Below are 23,035 nucleotides of genomic sequence, written 5' to 3'. Positions count from 1 at the left end.
TTATAAATTATAAAAGGAATTGATTTTTTTACCATCATAGTTTTTTAAATAGAAACTACTAATTTTATCGTAAAAAAACTTAAAAATGATTTCATTTGTAAATTATAATATTAAATAGTCTAGATACTACGTTTTAGAAACTAATTACACGTACTTATTAAATGACTATAAATCATATAAAATTTGAACTATTATAATAATTTAATAATCTAATAACATTCTCTCAATGGATAACTTTGTTTCTGATGTTTCTTCTTTCACAATTAAACCATGTTAATATAACAAAAAAAAATTATAATAAATGCTTTTGAAACAATTAAATGTGTATAAACAAAAAATTTAGATTTTTTGCCATTACATCTATCTTCATAGACAAAAGATTAAAAAAAGTAACTCCCAAAATCATAGGAAAGAAGCTGTTCCATTTTATTTGTAGCAAAAAAGTCTTTATTTTGAAAGCATCCGAATTTGGTGAGAGAAGTGTGAGATAAATGAAATGAGATAAATGGCATGTTACAGTAAGAAGATTCTCACTCTTATTGTTAAAGTTTGGGCAAGATATATAATAAATACAACCCTTTCCCCTCTTTTGATCCCACCAAAAATAAAAACAAGAACCTCTTTTTCTTATCCTTTCTAGTCTATCATCTTATGTATGTACAACATCATTTGGAGACAAGAAAATGTGTCTCCCAAAGTCTGCAAGATCCACCAAAGAAAGGATGCAGTGGTGTATACCAACCATATAGAATCATCATCAAAGAAACCTCAAAACACTAAGCAATCACCAAATCCTCTTCATGAGGCATCATCATTTCTCACCAAATATAGAGAACAAACAAACAATCTTCCTCTTTCCAGTCAAACCAAAATGCAGGCCGGTTACTTCACAACAACTCATATTCTTATGTTGTCAAGACTTCTCATCAAAATTGGGGATGCCATCAAAACTCTATGCCATGTGTATTTACCAGGCATATCACCACATTCAAAACTTAGTTCAAATCCTCTTTCACTACAGTCTTTTCTCTTGCCCGGAAATCCTCCAAACTCCGATACTCTTCCCGGAGCAACCTCTCCAGATCAGGGTGTTTATTCAAAGGTGCTTTGTGGTCGCGGATCTTGCGGTAATGGTGAAATGCCCTGCCAATGCCATATATAAGAACAAAGCATAAGTCCAAGACTGGAGTGTGATAATGATGTGAAGAAGAGTGCAAATACAAGAAACTGCACTTAGTGAATCAACTTTTGGATTGTGCTCCACTTCCTAAATTATAGAAGAGCAGTACTATTTAAAAACAGGGTAGCATTGTTACAGCCCCTCTAGCTAGTGTTATAGCATGTACATTCAGAACAGTTCAACAGATCTAACCAATCAATATGATTTACTTCTTTCACTATCATCAATCTTGCATGATCTGGGAAATGATTGAATGAAACTAGAAAATAGAAAGCGAGCTGTGAAAATAAAAATAACAAGAGTAAATCAGTTTTACCAATATTTTTCCAGGCCATACAGGTTGCCCTTATGGTAGAAATCCAGAGTGAGATGTTCAAAATCCTTGTAAAGATCATCTCTAAATTCCTTCTCCAAACCATAACTGAACAAGAAATTATTCAAAGATCAAAAGAACTGAGCGTGAATGTCTCATAAGGAAAATAAAGCAATTTTTTTATCAGCCTCTTCAAAGAAACAGTATATGAAAAATCAGAACACTTGAAAATTAGCGTATTACAACACCCAACAAAATTTTGAAACGGATACCTGTAGAATCTGAAAAGGCACTCTATACCATAATTATAATTAGCGGCGGCATCTTCCTTAGCTAATTTCTTAAATTCATTATACATAGAAGGCACAAACATGTCCCGAAGAAAATAGGACCAGAACCTGTATAATGTATTCATTTCCTGCATACACATACAAGAGATGGAAGAAATTTTTACCAGAATAAGCAAGAGCATGATTGGAAAAAAAAATGTAGTATAAGTGAAGATCATAGAACTGCAGCCCATCTCATTTTGATGGACAGCTTTTGCTAATGATGGCATTTAATTTAAGTAAAGAGAAATAGTTGAGTACTGCAAATTAATATAAAAAATGCCAAAAGTACTAACTCTGCCAAATTTTCACTCCACCAGACATCTATACAATATAATTCATACAATTAAGTAATAAAAAGGTGAGAAATAGATCAAACAATAGGTAAAAACTGCATAATAGAAGTGAACATAATGAAGCATTAGTATTTGAGAATGAGTTCAGTCTTTGTACTACCAATGTGGAGCAACCAAACATTCAATCTTTCCAAATATTATTTTTCGTAGAAATTAAAAAATGATGTTCACCTCACTGCAACCAATTCCAAGTTTCTTTCTATCATTCAAACACCGTTTATGATACTTCAAGTACCTGCATGAAGAACAATCACATGAGGAATTTTGAAAATGCAAACTATAGGAACTATATCTTACTACTGCTTGCGCACAGAAACAGTATTAAGCATTATCACTTACTTCTGCTGTTTGAAACCGTTTTCTTCCAAGAGCTGGTGACTTGGATGCTGAAACAGTGGAAAAGACTTAGGCATGGAACCCACAGGTGGACTACCAGAGAACCCCCCATGTGGACTGCCCGAAAACCCCCCATGCGGACTACCAGAAAGGCCCCCATGAGGTGAACTACTCAATTTGGAAGGCTTGAAACTGCAAAATTAAGATAATTAGTGAAATAGTTGCTCACTGAAACATCTATTACTTTATACCATTTAATAAATATTTACTTGATTTTCTTCTAGTAAAGAACAAAAGTGAAAAAAGGCTAAGAAAAACTATATAAAAGAAATTAGCACCGGGAACAATAATTTTGAACTGACCTGTGATTTTCAGGAGGCGTAGAAGCAAAGAAAAACCCAACCGAATTACTAGGTGGACTTTCAGATATGATTCCATGAGAATTACAACCTGTTCCATGATTTCTAAAATTACTCGAGAAAAACCGCTGCTTAAGGGAAGTTGGTTGCTTGGGAAATACTTTATGTTTCCTTCGAGAAGTATTGCTTCCAGACTCTTCAACACTGTTTGCGCCAATATTCTCAGCTGCCTTTAAAATTGAAACACCTGAATTATGGCTTGGAGATTTAATATTCCGATCTCTACTATCTGAGTTATTCTTTCTGCTACGATTAGACCGCCTATGTTTCAGCTCCTGTTGATAATCAGGCAAGGCAACCAACAAAATTTATTAAAGATGATGATAATCTCAAAAATAACTGACAATTGGTAACGTAAAACAATGGTGACTCTACCTGCTCATAGAAGTAAAGCCCATCATTTATTGCAGAAGCAAGCTCATTGGAAATGGATTTTGATTCTTTGCCACCACCTCTATATCCTTGTTTAGGATCACCATTCTGTACATTAAAATAGAAAATTATCAAATAATGAGTTAACAGTAATAAACATTCCAACATAATATGTTTAAATCAGTTTTCAACTTGTTCATTCCAACCAAAAAATAGACAGTACGTAGTCCTTTTAGTAATAATTTATAATTAAGCAGTGTGCAGTGCATTACAGATATGTGGTTCCAGCCTCTGACAGCAATCAAATAAAAAAGACCCTCAACTTTAAAAAAAAAAATCATCAGCATGGCTATTTGGGCAATCAAAAATATAAAATTGAAACCTTATTTGAATGATAACCCATTTTAGAGAAAAGAATAAACATTTGAACTTATTTTTAATTAAATTAGCAATACCAATACCTGAGTGACAATTACTAGTCTCTGAACATCCTGTTCAATAACAGCCATCTCATCATCTTCATCGTCAATCCTTTTATGCAAAAAAAAAATCATCAGATGAATGTTTTAAACAAAAAAGAGAGGAAATGCAAAAAATGACACGGCACAAAAATCTCCTAATACTATTCCACATCAGATAAGAGAAGTATTTTAACATCTCAAACAGAATATAAACACATGTTTTGTCAAGGGGGGAAAGAGAGGAATCTTTGAATTTCATATTACAAAGGAATAAAGAAAATCGTCTTTAATTACCTTCAAAGGAAACAAGCAAATTAAGTTTCAGAATCTATGAAAAACACTTGTTGCATATTCCACTATATGTCAATAAGATCAAACAGAACTATGAAGTACCTTCTACTAGAAGAAAGTTCACCCTTCTTTAGCATCTTCTGCTCAAGTTCTATCTCTTCATCGAGCATAAAAGTATTGCCAAAATCATTTGTAAGGTCTTGGACATCCATATCATTCAATACATCCATGTTTCCAGTCTCATTATGGTCAAATATTTTGGGCTCAGTTTCTTGTAGATCACATAAATTATTACTACTCGTGTCAAAATCACACAATTTGACGCTTTCACCAGTTACCACAAGCGGTTTACCATTGGAATAATGGCTCTTCGTATTGTTTCCTTGATTTGCATGTGAAACATGCAACTTATCTTCATTGAGCTGATTACGCTCCGCCAAAATTGAATTATGAACAGCATCTTTAGGATTTGCTTCAGAAGTCTCTCTTGTGTTATCTCCAGCAGCATCACTATTCTCAAGGGAATTGACAGCACCATCTACAAGTTGGCTCTGTTGAATCTGAGCTGTAGATGATCCTGAATTTCCTGAGGAAACTCGAATCCATTTTGACCAATTATCACATTTCCTTATTTTGTCACCCTATAAAAATAACACAAATTACAAGTTAAAAAATAATCAATTAACAGTAAGGTATCTTTAAAATTTCATACACAATAAAATGCAACTTAAACCTGGCTCTAGTAGAACTAAAGGTGTTATTCTAATATAAAATGTAGAATCTAAATATGGAAACAGGAACTTCTAACAATATCTAGAGGCTAAGAAACCATCATCAACAAGCATAAATCATATATACTTCAGGCATTTCAAAATCTAGTTTAAACTTTATAGAGCCCAAACAAAGAAGTCCTCTTGAATAACCAACTAGCACCTAGCAATTCTCAAAAACTCAACACATATATACTATAGATGTTACAAATGCATTGGACTCGAGAATTATTGTGTAGCAGGACAGTGAATAGCAGCTAACTTTGCAATAAAAGCTAAATAATTTATACTACATAAAATAAAATCCAAAATTACTGATATTCATGGAAAATAACAACTCTTGGTGTACACACAATCACATCAATTTAGGAGCAATGAGAGCATATTAATGAAGTCAAAAAATGACTGGGGTGAAATTAATAGATAACAAAATAAAAAAATTAGATAAAATAGTAGAATGTGATAAACGAAGTCAAAAGAAGAAAAATGGAATACACGATAAAAAAAGTTTTATAATGAGGGATAACTTTTTTGTGAAATTTTTTATCCAAAAATAACTTAAACATTGATGTTTCAGGGGTAAAAAGGAGGTTTTAAATCCTACATCATGGTAGCACCATTTTAGACCATGAAAAGCCACTATTGCACTCGGCAACTTTGAAAAAACCACTCCACTGTCCCACTCTATTGTCCAATTGACTAATATATGACTTAAATGTATGTAATATTTCAAAACTGAATTCCTTCTGAAATATAGTGAAACAATAAAATATCTCTGTTGGAGGACGAGTGTTGGCACAATGCAAGGTTAATATTGGCTTGGGATCTATAGGTCACAAGTTTGAATACTAAAATCAGCCTCGTTGTTTGCAGGGATAAAGCTGCATAACTCTATTGTCCACAACCCTACCAGGTAGGAACCTTCTGTACCAGATCTGCCCTATAATAAACTACTTCCAGTGAAATTGGGGAAGATAAATATGAAAATAAAGACTGAATAGTCTGAAATCATAATCGATACTATCTTAAATACAAAGAACATTATAATCTGAATTTTAAAAGATGTCTATGACTTATTTTTCAAAAATCATCAATATTATATAAATAATAAATTGACCAAATTAAAAGGGAAACAGGAATGAGCTGATTTAAGGTCCATGCCAATGTGGGAAAAAAATATCATGACTTGAAAAAGATGTAGAATTTGAAACTCCCAACAAACATGGAACTGCGTCTCATTACTTTTAAAATGTTCCTTAAGAAATCTATGTACATAAACATTTGAAACTACCAACTCCCAAGATTAATATCAGAGATAAAGAACAAAAATAGAGTACAATCACAGAAATCTGCTTATGAGCAAAAGTAATTAAAACAACAAACTAGATTCTGCAGTTAATAAAAAGCTTACGCAGTAAAAAAGTAAACCATAGTAGCAAAATAACCTGAATTTCCACAGTATTGGAGCTCTGAAGTGCATCAAGGATAAAAGGTATGTCAGTGCTCATCCTCTTGACCTAACCCAAGATAATTAAAATCATTAAAGACAAGAGAGAAAGAGGAAATAACATGGAACTCGCCAGCAGAAAACATACATCCCTACACTATAGTAGATTTGGGAGGTAAAATTTGCTTGGGACATACCCTTTTAAATTCAGCAATAGTGGATATGGGAACCCATCCTTGGTCATCCATCAAGGAAATAAGGTAAAGGTCATGCTGCAGATTTTCATCACTGCCAAAAGATGGCTTCAGAGTCAGCAGTTTGCTCAATAAACTATCTTTATCATATGATTTACACATTCACTTGAAAAAAAAATGGAATCAACAGGTATTATTACAGGATTTCCAAAGAAATTTCTAATGTTCATTAGCTAGCTCTCAAAGTTCAAACACTAAAAATCAGTTCCCCTTTGTCATCTCTGACAATAATTCTCCAACTATACCATCTAATGCAATTGTTGAAATCTAAAGGCTTGGCATCTATTAATCTACAAGTAGAGCACTTTCACAATCAAAACATAACAGAACAATTGAAAGTCAGAAACATCATTCGCATCATTCAGATGAGCAAATGTGGGGATAAAAAGAACATCCACAAAAAAGTTTATCACATTAGGTCTTTAAGACGTATATTTAACTGGCCAACAATTAACACCAAATATAATATAGAAGTCATCCTCAACGATGAAGGTACTTACCTAAAATAATAGTCTATCTGTTTAACAATACTAGTCCTCAAAGGTACAGCGTCTGGAGGCGGTGGCTGAGGGGTGGGGTTGACATGAAATGGAACAAATTGCCGAGGATGGGGTCCTCTAATGGAGCCAGGAGGTACCATGGTGACACCCCAATATGGTGCAGATCCTATCCAGAAAATTAAAATTAGATTAAAGAACTAATTGATTGAGAATGGAGTAATTAAACAGAAAAAAACATCTGAGAAAATTCCTCAAATAGCATTCAAGTTGAGAAATCCAGAAGTGCCTGCGCACAAAAGGAAGTATATGTGTGTCTGTGTAACAATAGAACCATGTGCACAAATAGAGGACTGTGTATTTAATTTTTACCTGGGAAGCTTGGACCAACCATGTACCCTGGAGGAGGACCATAAAATGGAGGCCGTATAAATGGCCTTGGGCCCAAACCATGTTGCATGGGAATGTTTGCTCTGGAAGGAAAAGGCCTTTGATGATGCCATGCATGATTTAGATGGTCACCTTGTTCTTGGATATTTGGTCTTCCATTAGAAAAATTAGCAGCATAAGCATTTGGATCCCCTTGGACTGGCGGCTGAACACTTTTGGCATCAACAGCATGAGCAGGTGGAGCAAAAGCTTGTCCTGGTGGCTGAGATACAGGCTTCCCCAATGGATTTTCTACAGCCGGAAAAGGTCCTGGACCAGGTGGAAAAGCATAACCAGGAACAGCAATATGCGGAGGCGGTACCATAGGATAAAAATATGGAGGAACTGGCTGAAGATAAGGCAGTGGACCCGGAAAGGGAGGCGCACCACTTGAGTTCCGCTTAGCACCCGGCTTTGGATGACGGGATGATGGCAGCTTATGTACTGGGTTAGCATTTCCGGAACCATTCACCTTCTATTAAACAAAGAAACATGCATACAAACAAAAGAAATATATTACATTCCAAAAACAAGACTTTTGTCGCATTAAGCATACAAGTTTTATTTATATCATGACAACTGAAGCATTAATGGCTAAAAAACCATAAGCACCTATGATCTTTGTTAAACCATAGGAACACAACGAAATTTACTTTTTAGCTACGTACCATTCAATGTTAATAACAACAGTTGTCACGCTAGCGAAATTTCCACAAATCGAGAAAATTATAATAAGACACCAATGTCTATCCTAAACAAATAAATTTTGTAAAAATACAAGACAGCAAAAGTATATATACAAACTCAATAAGATATTACAATTTTATTAATCTATGCATCACAATTTCCAAGCCATAATCACATACTCAAGTAAAAATACAAGTCAATAAAAGTATAAATACAAACTCAATAACATGTTACAATTTTATGAATCTATGCATCACAGTTTCCAAGCCATAGTCCCAAACTCAAGTAAATTCTGTTACAATACAATACAGCAAAAGTATATCTACAAACTCAATAACATATCACATTAATATGAATCTATGAATTACAATTTCCATGTCATGTCACATTCTCAAGTAAATTCTATATCAATACAAGACAGCAAAAGTATACATACAAACTCAATAACATATTACATTTTCGATGTCATAATCACAAACTCAAGTCAATGCTATAGCAATATAAGACAACAAAAAAGAAAGATACAAATTCAATACCATAATACATTTCAAAGAATATATGCACTACAAAGAGCATACTAACCTGCATAGAAGGAGGTCTAGGAGCAATCTCACCAACATTTGCCACAGAAGCAGCAGCAATCTCAACATTTTTGGGTGGTCTTTGGGCATCAGAGAGAGCTGGCCAAGACTCAGTGCCCATCATCACAGACACATCAGCTCCCTTACCATCAACAGCAGGAGTCTTCCAAGGAGACTTAGGAGCAGCAACCCCCTTGTGATCCTCACCAATCTCAGTCTCAGCAGTCACCATAACTGCTTTTTTCTCTCACCAATCCCCCCAACTCCCAAGATTTCCCCTTCTAAACCCCACTCGCCAAAACACACAACACTCTAAACTATCAACCTGATGGGTGCTAAGAGATTCACCAAAAACGCAAAGACACCACAAAAAGATTGAACCTTTACTTGCCAAATGAATCAGTGATATTGAGCAGACGAACCCAGAGCTGAATGGACGATAATTTCACGTGGGTGTGGTAAAAAGGGTTCCTTTCGTGAAGTTTAAATGAAAAAAGAGTTGGGTCAGTGTGACAGCAGGAGAACAGTGAAATATTAGGGTTTTGGACAGTGAAGTGATGGAATGAGTTTGTTATGTGTTGTGAGTGTGTTTGGAGACAGCAGCACAATGTTAACAGACGCCAACAAAGTTGCGAGGGTAACCCATGAAAAGGCGAGTGAGGGACACCGTTTTAGAGTGTCTTCTGTTTGTGTCTATATATATAGGGGAGTGCCCTTATCAATCACATACATCACTAAACATTCCAATTGGTTTATTTTCCTCCTTTTGGAAGCACCCATGACATAAGTGCCCCTCTCAAATCTTAAATAAATCTCTATCACTAATTAATGTGATAATAGCTTTCACACAATATTTTTTTTCTTTTGAAAATGTAGTCATAATTTCCTTTTAGGTAAATGATAATACTAAAACAGAAATATTTTATGCATACAAAAGAAATATACTCATTTATTTTTGCAGTTTTTCATTGTGGGTTCTTTAACCAAAGCTTTTAATTTAAAATAAAATATCATCTACTCTTCATTACTCCTTTTCTAAAATCATGGTTGCTGTGAGTATTTTTGGTAATTAGTTTCAAAATATTTAAAAATTAAAACTGATTTTATTTTTTAAAAAATAGTATTTTCTTTTCGTATCTTAAGTTTTAAGATGACCACTCATTTTGAAATTATTTTTTAAAATTAATTCAAAGATATAGTTGTGTCAAATGTAATAAGATTGTGTTTTTCAAAGTGAGGGAAGTCTAACTAATCGGTGGAGTTGTGTGTGACTCACTTTAGATTTTTTGTTTGTGTCTAATTTTTGTAATAAATAAAAGTTTGATTTTCAAGATTAAAAATAAATAAAAAATGATACAAAAATTAATCAGAATAAAAAACACAGTTAAGATAACAAAAACAAACAAAAAACTGAATAACAAATCTTTTGTCGTGGTCTTAAAAATGAAAGTATAGGTACTTAAAGATATTGAAATATCATGAAAGCAAAAACTTTAAAACTAAATTGATTATTTACTATTTTTATTCGTATATTTTATCATCATTCTTAAAAATCCAAATAATCGTACAAACAATGTATGATTTCGAATAGTTTCTCTTACTCTTCATTTTATGTTTCCATATTAAGTTAAAGAGAAATCGACTTTAAAATATAATAGTTTTATAATATTGTAATATTGTAAACAATAGAATTGGAAAACGAAATGTGTAAAAAAAAATTCCTTTTCTATATTGTTCTTAGTTAAGTTATAGATGAATAATCGTAGAATTTGTGTTGTCCTTGGTACTATTATAATTGAGTGTATATTGGGATTTATATTTTGATTAGTGAATTTTTGTGCTGTCGCTGAAACTTGGAATCTTTTATATATACGATTTTGTAAATCCATATATTTAGATAAATTTGCATATTATATTTTATACTTTTATTTTATTTTAGGTAACAAAAATTAAACATTAGAAAAAATATATTTTATATTTCATATTATAAGAAAATAAACAACTTTATCTTCTCAATTTCACTTATTTCTCAACACAATAAATTGATTAGCATCCTCACAATTAAGTGTGAATACTGGAAAGAGAATACCAATTTTGAGGTTGAATTTCAAATATTTATAAAAATTGGATGATTAAATTACTGATGATACACAAATGATTAACACAAGATTCAATTACTGACTAGGGAAATATTTTAAAAAAATACTAAGTATAAGAATTACGTTGAGTATAATTTAGTTTGTCGTGAGATTAATTTCATAATTTTCAGAAACATGTGACTGAAGATGCAGCTAGTGTTCAGTAAAAGACATGTCCTCTGATGTACAAACTACTACCCCAATTTCCCTGTTTAAAATTAAAAGGAGGGATATAATATAAGAATCTATTTGTAACAGTTAACACACATCAGCATAAATGGCTATTACCTGCTAACCCAGTAAAGTATTTTTCAAACACTCCCCTACATCTGCTGGGCTTTCACCCAATAATGCAAACATTTGTTATAAGTATATAAACGTTGTGATAATAAGCAAATTTTAGCCCTACAAAAATGCTTTTCAATCTGAAATTTGTTGTCGATCATTCAGGAGTTAAGTATCTTAATACCTAATTTAGGATAGTGGTTAGACCAAGTGATGGAGGAATCCTAATATTTCCAAATAAAATAAATGTTACACCTCGTCCAAGATGGGGCTACCCCAAATTTATTGAAGGTCTAACAAACTGTAACAACACAAATTAAGTATTTTTTTCAAATATTATCACTAATCTTCTTGATTACTGTAACCTCATGCCAATATAATACCTCCGGTTGATTGAGTCAGATGTGCAGTTCTCGCTTGTGCCAACTGCCTTGTCAAGCTGTGTGATCAATATCAATATGCTTTCATTATAACATCCAGAAGGTTAAGTAGCATCCACAAAATTTGTTATTTAGGAGAAAATTGTTTTCATTCTCGCGCAAATAGAAACAGAAAGCAAATATATTACTTCATGGTAAGCTTTTGCCCAGTTTGGTATTGAATTTAGCGCTTAAGCTTCGCACCAAAGTAAATACATCTTATGACATCATTTTCAAAATACATTTTTGCAAAACTTATTGATTGGTTTTAAAATTTATGAAATACTTATCTTTTGCAACTTCACAAGATATTATTAACCTTCGCCAAAGACGATATCAAAGTGGGTCTTTCACCAAGAAGGCTGTACGTAAAAACAATAATTTGAAAATCCCAAGCGAAATCTAGAAGCCCAACTTGGAAATATTAGACGAATCTCTTCAGAAATCAATTTAAAGCTTCCGTAAATAAAAAAGAAGGTAGGTTTCCGAACTTAACTTTCCTAGGCAATCTATAGCAAAAGAAAAGATCATACCCATGGATAACTGCAAATGATAACACCATCGCACCCATCTGATCTTCTCTGACATTCACTCCAAACCACGGTACACTTGTATACAGTGAGAGCCAACCCACCCACCAAGTGTGGCCATTTCTTGCCAAAGAAGTGAATGGAAGGATCCAAGCTCCATTAGTGGATGCAGATGACTCAAGTTAGAAACAGATTCAGGCATTTGTTTGTGGCAAGGACCTATATGTCAGCAAGCCAACCCTCAAGCAAATATTGTATGGTATGACAAGTCTAGATCAGTTCTCAAACAAAATTAAACAAAAAAAATCTCCACTTGGAATAATAATATATTAGATGTAGAAAACAAACTATTTAATACCAAAAAAGCTGAGGACTTATTTCCAGCAGAAACGAGGTAAAAAGATGACGGAAGGACGAAGGACAACAATTCACTTCAACTGTTCAATCCTTCATTGGGGAAGGGGAAATAACAATTGTTTTCACAATAAGACCTTTGAATATAGAAAATTGCATAGAGAGAACAAGTCGAGGGGAAGGGTGTTTAAAAGACGATCCTTGAAAATCAACACCTTGTTTAATGTTATTCTCATCATAGTGTGTTCACTTTCAAGCCCTTAAAAATCCTATGAAAGAAAAAATAGTTTGGGAAAAAAATCCAGAAGGAATAAAGATTCAAGTGATACACAATAATTAATAAGTAATCTCAATATAACCATTAAAAATGACAACGAAAGTACAATCAAATCCCCATAGGAACCTTAAACTTGTTAAAAAGAATGCAGAGGTCCTAAAAAATCAGGGCTGAATGCCACAAGACAATTAAAACATGTTAGTTGAACTCGTGCCAGTTATGCTTCACAAAGGTAAATAAAAAAGGTCCACAACACACTTAAAAATTATTATAACAGTTTTCTCTGCCCCAAAATTCACCGTTCCTCAATACTCCAATAAAGGAATCTGAGGTATAATAAGATTTTAAAAACACGTCAGGGGGAAATCTACTAAGATAAGAAGTAAAAAAATACAGGTTTCAGAATCTGATTCTTTAGTAATCAAATAGTAACTAAAATTACAAATTAAAAGATGCATTTGAATAGTGCCTGGTACTTCAGAAGAATCGGCGGAGTCCAAAACTAAATGATTGATGCATCTTAAGAGGGTATCTGCACATTGAATACAATGAGTAAAATAACTAATTTCAAACCAAATATCTCTACAGGAAACACGAACAAACATGAAATAATCAAAGGCCATACCTCTTGTACTGAAAAATTGATTTTTCAAAGTTATATTTTATTCAAATTTAAAAAAGTCAAAATCAAAGTCATTATTTTTGCAATAAAAAGAAAATGGGCAGAGCAGACAATAGAAGAGTTATATGCAAACCTGAGAATGTTCACTCAAAGAAGATGAACAGATCAAGAAATTTCATAGAAATGGAGCTCAGAATAAATAGTTATGAATTACAAATTTCATGTTCATTTTCTATCACAACATAAAAAATGACAATTAATTCAGAACAGTTTAACAAGAGTGAGTATGCAGTCCCAATGTATAAAACAGCTAAGGCTGAGCATTCATGAAACAATAAAAAAAATACATGTCAAAAACAGTTCGTCAACCTAGATATTGACATCGGGATGCAAAACAAAATATAAGGAAAGCACGTGCAATGCAACCAAACACAATTGGAGTGACACTTGTTCTCATCCATGAATGAAAGAAGCCTGGTTGAATCAGGGTTATTCTTTCATGTCATCCTGAATTTAAGAGTTAACTAATTTTAATACCGCCAAAACTTTCATTTCCTAGTTTCTAACAAGTAGCCTTCAAATTCAACAATAAAGTAGACAACAAAAGCCTTATCAATAAGCAAAAGGATGCACTCACCTAATGACCCATATAAGGAGCGCCAGCACCAGGGTGGGGTCTGACACCACTGATCTGACCCATTTGAGGATTCTGGTATCCCTGCTGCATTGCTGGCTGGTTCCCATATCCCATTGCAGGCTGATTCCCATAAGGGGCAGGTGGCCCAGTCTGGTTAACGGGGGCACCACCAAGCCCTCCAAGCAGATTTCCAAGACCCAAACCAGCTCCCTGGTTAGTAAGCAAAGCGGTCAGCGCCTGTCCAAGAGCAGGATTCAACCCTTGAGCCGGCACTCCGGGGTTGAAACCCCCCACAGCAGACGCCGAGGGAGCCATCAGATGACCACTGCCATGGGACGGCCCACCACCACCAGAGGAATACTTGTTCTTCTCCTTTCTCTGATAATGAGGCTGATGATGGTGATGGTGGTGATGATGAGAATGCTGCTGATGGTGATACTGATGATACCCCTTGTTCCCCTTGGGACCATCGACAGCCTTCTGACAATACAGAGTATGGCCCTCAAAATTCTTATGAGGTTCTTCCAAAGCCTTCTTGGAACTCTCCACAGACTTATAAACAAACAAGGCAAAACCCTTAGGTTTCCCAGTGTTCTTGTCGAGCCCAAGAGGACCATCCTCAACCTCCCCAAATTGCTTGAAGAATTCAAGAAGTTTCTGGGGATCAATCTCAGCACTCACGTTGCTCACAAATATCTTCCTCTGCGTGTATTCAGAAACCGGGTTGGCATTCGGCGGGGGCGCCGGAACAGGGCCAGCAGAGGCCAGCTGACAAGAAGTGGTCCGGTTTCCAATCTTCTTCTGGGGATTTTTCAGCGCCTTTCTAGCATCATCCTTGTGCTTGAAAAGGATGAAAGCGTAACCCTTCGATTTGCCGGAGACTTTGTCGGTGACGGCCTTGCAGTCCTCGATCTCGCCGTATTTCCCGAACACGGAGGTTAGGGTTTCAGCGGTGGCATCCCAGCCGAGGCCGTGGACGAAGATTTTCCGGTGGGCAGGGTCCACATCGGCGAGCTGGCGGACGCTGTCGACGAATTCAGGGAACCTCTCAACGGCCTGCTTCACAAGAGCGTGCAGCTGCTCCTTCGTGAAGGGTTCGAGAAGTTTCTCCACGGGTTCATCTTCGAGACTGAGATCCTCATCCTCCTCGTCGGTGTTCCCTTCTTCATCAGCACCGTTGGCTTCGGCGAGGTTCGCCGCTTCTAGGGCTTCCGGCTCCGGTTGCTCTTCTAGGGTTTCTGTCTCTGGCTCCTGTTGCTCCTCTGATTCCTCTTCCACTTCTTCGCCTTCGGCGATTGGCTGTTCCTGCTGTTGTTCCTCTGTTGGTTCGTCGATGGCCATGGTGTTGGGGTCTTCTAGGGTTGGTTCGGGGTTGGGTTGTTGTTGCTGGTCGAGTTGTTCCCCTGACTCTTGGTCTTGTTGTTGTGGCTCCATGGGTTTGGCCGGTTCAGGGTCTGAGGATCGAAGCTTTCGTTTCTTGGCCATGGCGGTGGAAGAGGTAGGGTTAGGGTTTGGGAAATCAAGATTTGAGGTTATTTCGTTTTTGTTCTTTTTTGTCTGAAGACAGAATTCTGCGGTTCGATTGCGCCCTCAGTTGGATGTAGAGTAATCTCTTTCACTTCCACTGGCGGAATATTTATACACCAGTGTGTTTATGGGCCGGGCCGGACCGGATCTATTATTGTCCAAATTCATATTTGGAACTTACTTCCTGCACCCAGTTAATGTTGACCTGTAATCAATATAAGTGAAATGATAACAATACTCTTACATAAAAAAGGGTGAGGATCAAAATATATTTCATAATCCCTTTTCTGTAATAATAGTTTTGGATTTCTATAACATTTTTTACATAATTTTTATTTTCTATATATTTTCTAGAATAATTCTTCAGATTTTATTTTCCATAATTTCTTTTCTGAATTGTATTTTTTTATTCTCAAACTATTTTTTAAATAAGATTTTGATTTTATAATCCTATTCTAAAATTTCATTTTTCAAACAGAAAATTCTATTTTAAATTTAATTTTTCAGAATATATTTCTTTACATTCTGAATTTTCATTTCTAAAATAAAGAACTATTTTCAAAATTTAAAACTAGATAGTATGCAAGTCACAATAATAACCTTTATATATTTTTTTATATCATGCAAATAGACCATACGATTTTTTTTATAATTTTAGACTGAATTTCTTTTAAAAAATGGAATTTGGCTAAACTTTAATATTAATTGAATTGTAAAAAAACTTTGTATTTAGTATGTCTTTAAACTTGTTTACTTCTAAATAAATTAGCTAAAAAATAACTACTTGTTTAACTTTTTTAAAATATGAAATAAAGTCTCAGTTTATTTATATATTATTTGTAGAAATGTAAAAAAATATGTCAATTAAAATTATAAAATAATAATAACAGTTGTTCTATCTTAGTCTGTCCTTTTTCTCTTCTCAATTGTTGTTTAATACTAAAATCAAAAAACAAAATTTAATATAAAATTTTAACACAAAAAAAAAATATCCTTCACTTTTTTTATGCCATGATATTTATGTTATTAGATATATATGAGTAAGGAAAAGGTTTCAAAAACACATACTGTGGAAGTTACTCTCACCATATTGATTCATCTAAAAATGTTTTTTAATTGAGAATGATAATGATCTAGTAATAGATTATAGCTTGGTGTAAATCAAATTAAATTCCAACATAAACTCAAAATATCATACTTAGGTTATAAGTATCATATAACTATAATAATAATTTATTACTATTAATTTAGATAGATTCAAATTTATCAGTTCTTTCTACACAATCTAAACTAGATAAATTCAATCAAAATTTAATGGTCTACAAAAATGTACAGTCATAATTTATGATTGAAGGGGGAAAATAAATAATTTTGTAAAATAATTCATACTTGATCTTTTACTACAAGATGAAAACAGTATATTTTTATTGTGATTCAGTTTCATTACATCAACTTAAAATATTAATTATGTACAATTATATCTTAAAATTCTAAGAATAATGATTAATAATATAAAGTAATTTTTTATTTTGGTTTGGATCGATTAGATTAATTAGATTTAAAAATGAATTAAATTATACTAGAAATTCAAATCAATTTAATTAATTTGATTTAATTGTCTTATTGGGTTAATATAAAGACACTAACACTCTAGGTAGTATATTACTATAGGTAACTAGTTTTCTCAAATAACGAGACATACATAATATTTTATAAAACATTAAGTGTATTTATTATTTTATTTTATTTTTATTATTATTAAATAAGATGAGCTTTTTTTTCAAATAACAAGACATGCACAATATTTTGTATAACGTTAAGTGTATTTATTATTTTATTTTATTTTTGTTATTATTATTAAATAGCTAAGCTTTTTATTATTTGATTTCTTTCTTTTTATATTACAGTTTTATTTCAACTATCATATTATTTATAATATTTATTTATTAATTCATTATTATTCAATGATAGGTTTAAGATTCCTTTTTGTGATTTATATGAATTATTTTAAATATTATTGGACTTCAATTTTATGCTTAAACGTGTATGGAGTAAGAGTGGAAGGAGATTTATTTCTTCATCCTTTGATTTCTTCTTCCACATATTTTTAAAAATACTGAAAATATTAATTTTAAATTTTATAATTTAAAATATAAAATTTATATTTTAGAATGTAGAATTTAAAATACAAATTTGGATGACAGATTATATATTTTAAAATATAAATCAGATTGTAAATTTTAAAATATAGCTTTTGTATTTAAATTGTATAATTTATAAAAAAAATAGATTATATAATTCAAAAAAATCTCTTGATTTTATATTCTAAAATAAAAGTAAAAATATTTAATAAAATATATATAAAAAAATAATTTAAATATTTTTTTGAAGTATGAGATATTGAAAAGGAAACGCATGGAGGTGTTGGAATAAAACCCCAAAAGTAGAATTTGGGGACACGTTAAAAATAAACCATGACACTTTGATCTTTAACCTTAAGCTTAAAAACAAGACTAATTTTTCCTGTAACTTATCACTTCTTTCGTCATTTCCATAAATTTTAAAAAATCCCAAAATTATTCTTTAGTAAAAAGATTATAAAAAAAAAATTCCATATACAAAACTAAGTTCCGTATTATGTAAACCGGAAGACAAACACAAAATTAAAGTGTTTCGGATTAGTTAATTCATACGTATACTTGATCCGGAATGAACCAAACTCACTTTCAGATTGTGTAATCCGGTACTAAATGAACTATGGATTACGCAATCTGAAAGTCATTTTACAACTTCAAACATGCCTTACGGATTACCTAATCTGGAATACATTTTGCTGCTAAAATTTGACTTATGGTGTTACGAAGTGGACTTTAAGCCTAACTCAACCCCATAAAACCGGCTCATAGGGTTGAGGTTTGCACCCACTTATATACAATGAAAGACTCTAATCTCTAGTCGATGTGGGATCTCCAACACACCCCCCTCACGCCGAGACTGCCAACTCGTGCGTGGGACTATATATTTTGGGTAGTCCCACGCACGAGTTGGTAGTCTCGGCGTGATGGGGTGTGTTGGAGATCCCACATCGACTAGAGATTAGAGCCTTTCATTGTATATAAGTGGGTGCAAACTTCAACCTCATGAGTTGGTTTTATGGGGTTGAGTTATGCTTAAAGTCCACTTTCGTAATATGGTATCAAAGTCATTTCGAGTCTATCCTAGCGAGTGTTTGTGTTGGGCCTATCGTGCCACCCGCTATCGGGCCGCTATCGGACCACCCAAAATATATAGTCCCACGCACGAGTTGGTAGTCTCGGCGTGAGGGGGGGTGTTGGAGATCCCACATCGACTAGAGATGAGAGCCTTTCATAGTATATAAGTGGGTGCAAACCTCAACCCTATGAGCCGGTTTTATGGGGTTGAGTTAGGCTTAAAGTCCACTTCTTAATATGGTATCAGAGCCATTTCGAGCCTATCCTAGCAAGTGTTTGTGTTGGGCCTATCGTGCCACCCGCTATCGGGACGCTATCGGACCACCCATAATATATAGTCCCATGCACGAGTTGGTAGTCTCGACGTGAGGGGGTGTATTGGAGATCCCACATCGACTAAAGATTAGAGCCTTTCATTGTATATAAGTGGGTGCAATCCTCAACCTCATGAGCCGGTTTTATGGGGTTGAGTTAGGCTTAAAGTTCACTTTCTTAATATATGGATTACACAATGTGGAAGTCATTTTTAAGTTGGCAAATGTTTTACGAATTACCCAATTTGGAATGTATTTTTATAGTTATTAAATGAGTTATGGATTACACAATCCGAAAGGGAAATTGAATGTTGTTTTTATTTTGCATACTTGTGTGAATTTATGAAAATAAAATAAAATGGAAATTTATGTTTTATGAATGAAGGTGTAAGTATGGACATGGAGGTTGAATTGATTACAAAAAGATCTGATGAAGTGGAAATGATATGTAGTATGGAATAATTAATGAATTATGTGCATCAACGTGAATTGGCTGAAGGAGATTATAGTACCCATCTTAGAATAAATGAGGTGAATAAAATTGTATTTCATTAATGTTTATTGAATTATAATTTGAAGAAGTGATTTTGTAATATTGTTAGAATAACTTTGTGTAGGTGTTTCCTTCGCGATAAGACTTACTTGAATGGGTCCATAAGGTTGATTATGGACTTGATTTTGTTATTGTCATGACTGGTCTGACATAGCAAATGAAAAGCAAGGGAGAAAGACATATGTATTGTTAGACTGTGAAAAGGGGAGGGGGGGGAGTTACAAAAAGTACAATGATGGTTTGGCGATTATTGTAATTGGTATTAAATGTCCCTTTAAATTGTGAGGTAAACCTATTGGAAATGGTCAATGTTGGGTACTTAAGGTAATATGTGGTACTCGTAATTATGATTTGTGATATACATTAGTTGATCTTCCATATGCAAACAGATTAATTGTGTGTTTGGATTGGGGAGCGGATTTGAGGGAGAGGATTTGGAATGATTTAAGAGGAAAGTGAGGTTGTTTGGATTGAGGTATATTACAATAGATTTATGAGAAAAGATTATTCAAGTTTGTAATTAATGTGATATTGGAAAAGATTTTTTTAATTTTTTAAAATGTATAAAATGTAAGTTTACAAATTTGATAAATAATAAATTTTTAAAAAATTATTAAAGAATTTATTATAAAATAATTTTAAAATATATATTAGAATTAAAATAATTTAAAATAAAAGTGCGTATTAATAATTAAAATTAATATTTTTATTTTATTTATTTAACATAAAACATATATTAAGGAAATATTAAATTTATTTTTTTATTAATTATTTTATATTTTATTTAATTATAAATTTAATTAATATACATTTTAAAATAAAATATAATATTTATACATTTTATTTAATAATAATAAAGTAACAAATTATCAAAATTTAACTTTTCTCGCAATTGAGAAGGGAAATTTTGAAGAGAAACTTTTTCTCGTTTTTCACAATTATCCTTCTCGTTTTTCGAGCTTTCTTCTCCTTTCATTGCTTCATATGGTTCCATCGTTGGAAACAAACAAGGCCTAATGCTGTGTTTGTATCCGGGTGATTACTGTTCACCCGATGTTTGTATCTGGGAGTTAGCGGGGATAAGGGGGAGAAGAAAAGCGAAGAAAGGGAAAAAGGCCTCCCTGGTGAGATGAGAAGATTTGGAGAGAAACTTTTTCATTTTACCATATTACCCATCCGTTCACCTAACCTATGTGCCATAGCTGCCTATGCCCGTGCCATGCAGCTCCAATATTCCCTCCACGAGATTCTCACGCATGAGATTCCCTGCATAAACACAGACAGCACAAACAGGGATTCGTACATTGTTTGGTGGATAAATTCAAGTGTGTGGGTGATGAATAAATGAGAGGGATTATAAATATGGAAGAGAAGTAGAGGTAAGTTATTTGTTTTGAGTTGAGGGAGTACTTAGCAGCGGTCGGAGGTGCTGTGCATGGTGGATATGCGCGGTTGTTGGTGGTCGTTGGACGGTTTCGCTGCTGGTGGTGGGTGGTGGTTTCGCTGGTGGTGCTCGGTGGACGGTTGATTCACAGTGGTTGTTGGTGGTTCTGCATCTTTGTTGTCTACCTTCTGGAGTTTCTGGAGGTAAATTTTAGATAGATTTAGAATTTGGAGAATAAAATTTGAGAATGAAATGTTGAGAAGAAGAAATTTGTAATGTTTAGTTATTTATTTTATTTATGTTAATAGATGTATGTTGCTGCCTTTTGATTTTTCAAGTTTAATCACATCGATGAGTATATTAATGAGTATTAATGAAATTTTGAATGAGTTTTCTGCTAGTTAAATTTTTTTATTAATATTTAATTTTTTTCTTGTATTTGAAAATACATAGAGTTTATGTATAAAATTTTATTTTATTTTCTAAAAACAAAGTAAAAAAATTTATAAATATTAGTTTAAATTTATAAAATAATTATAAGTATACAAAATATTTAAATATTTAATTTTTTCTAAAATCAAGTAAAAAAAATTCATAAATATTATTTTGAACATGGTTTAAAATAATTATAGATAGTTTACGTATAATATTTATTTTTTTCCTAAATCAACTAAAAGACTTTATAAATTTTATTTTGAATTTATAAAATAATTACAAGTATTTAAATATTTTAAAATATTACTTTATAGATAGTCTACATATAAGATTTTATTTTTTCTAAAATCAAGTAAATTTTATAAATATTATTCTGAATTTATAAAATAATTATAAGTTTACAGAATATTTAAATATTTCAAAATACGTAGTCTACATATAATATTTTATTTTTTCTAAAGTCAAGTAAAAGAATTTTATAAACATTATTTTTAATTTATAAAATAATTATAACTATACAAAATATTAAATATTTTAAAATACTACGACCGTCTACGTATAATATTTATTTTTTTCTAAAATTAAGTAAAAAAAACCTTATAAATATTATTTTGAATTTGTAATACAATTATGACTATACCAGTTTACAGAGTTTATATAATATTTTATTTTATTTATAAAAGCAAAAAAAATTGAGTACTATTATTTCTGTAAAATATGGTTCTTTAGACCTAATGATTGTCTAGGATTTGTGACCATGGATAACGATAACCATTGGTCTATGTATTTCGAAAATATCGAGATGTCTAGCACGAATGACATGAATCCCGATGTACTTGGTGTTGATTTCACACTAATTTCACAAATACAAGAGCAAATCAATTTGCGGACACAAGTAGCAGCAATGACAATTCTTTGCATGATTGGATATGGATTGAATGTGTTGCATGTGTTAACCGAGACAAATAATGCTATACCGAAGTTTATTCCACAAAAAGAGCGTCGTCGGCAAGAATTGATGTCGTACTTGATCCATACTGAAAGATGTCGTGACATTATTCGCATGAGTCCGGAAGCATTTATTAATTTATGTCAACGAATAAGAGGAACGGGGATGGTTAAAGATGCATTTCGATCTACAGTTGAAGAACAAGTGGCTAATTCTTTACACAACATCAAGAATCGAAGTGTTTCGTTCTTCTTTCATCAGTCTGGGGAAACAGTGTCTATTCACTTTCATAATGTTTTGAAGGCAATATTGATGTTGCATGGAGAGTTCTTAATTCAACCAGCTGGGACTGAGGTTGAACCTCATATCTTAAACAACAATCGATTTTTTCCATACTTTAAGGTATGAATATGAAAAATAATAGTTAAATATTTAATTAATGTTGTATGCAATGCAAGTTATTTATAAATGTGAAGTTGTTGTGTATTAGGATTATTTGGGTGTCATAGATGGCACTCATGTTCGTGTTAAAGTCCCCCGAGTTGATGCTCCTTGTTTTCGTGGAAGAAAAGACTGGCCAACACAAAACGTATTTGCTACTTGTGATTTTGACATGAAATTCACATATGTTCTTGCCGGGTGGGAAGGAACGGCCTCTGATTCCAGGATATTGAAGG

The 23,035-nt window shown here is 32.9% G+C and overlaps 2 protein-coding genes across 3 annotated transcripts; both read right to left on the bottom strand.

Annotated features, from left to right (window-relative positions):
- Positions 1–513: 513 nt before the first annotated feature.
- On the bottom strand, positions 514–9,395 carry LOC137826292 (la-related protein 1A). Its single transcript, XM_068632203.1, has 14 exons — positions 8,724–9,395; positions 7,398–7,929; positions 7,029–7,194; positions 6,472–6,562; positions 6,273–6,344; positions 4,160–4,698; positions 3,767–3,836; positions 3,309–3,413; positions 2,877–3,208; positions 2,518–2,706; positions 2,350–2,413; positions 1,766–1,911; positions 1,497–1,601; positions 514–1,143 (listed from the first exon to the last, which is right to left on the bottom strand). The coding sequence occupies exons 1-14, from the start codon at positions 8,952–8,954 to the stop codon at positions 996–998; spliced, it is 2,790 nt and encodes a 929-aa protein (XP_068488304.1). The 5' UTR covers positions 8,955–9,395; the 3' UTR covers positions 514–995.
- Positions 9,396–11,356: 1,961 nt separating this feature from the next.
- LOC137826291 (UBP1-associated protein 2B-like) lies at positions 11,357–15,597 on the bottom strand. 2 transcript variants are annotated; one of them, XR_011083473.1, is made up of 3 exons: positions 13,985–15,595; positions 12,098–12,313; positions 11,357–11,584 (listed from the first exon to the last, which is right to left on the bottom strand). XR_011083473.1 is itself a non-coding variant. In XM_068632202.1 (2 exons), the coding sequence occupies exon 1, from the start codon at positions 15,467–15,469 to the stop codon at positions 13,985–13,987; it is 1,485 nt and encodes a 494-aa protein (XP_068488303.1). In that variant the 5' UTR covers positions 15,470–15,597; the 3' UTR covers positions 12,959–13,257. The 2 variants fall into 2 exon arrangements, 1 of the variants encoding a protein (XP_068488303.1); XM_068632202.1 differs by lacking the exons at positions 11,357–11,584; positions 12,098–12,313 and adding an exon at positions 12,959–13,257 and having other exon boundaries at positions 13,985–15,597.
- Between the last annotated feature and the right edge of the window lie 7,438 nt (positions 15,598–23,035).

Source organism: Phaseolus vulgaris, chromosome 8 (genome assembly GCF_000499845.2).
Source record: "Phaseolus vulgaris cultivar G19833 chromosome 8, P. vulgaris v2.0, whole genome shotgun sequence".
Taxonomy (NCBI): Eukaryota; Viridiplantae; Streptophyta; class Magnoliopsida; order Fabales; family Fabaceae; genus Phaseolus; species Phaseolus vulgaris.
The sequence above is the reverse complement of the archived record's forward strand: the minus strand, read 5'-3'. Positions and strand labels throughout refer to the sequence as shown.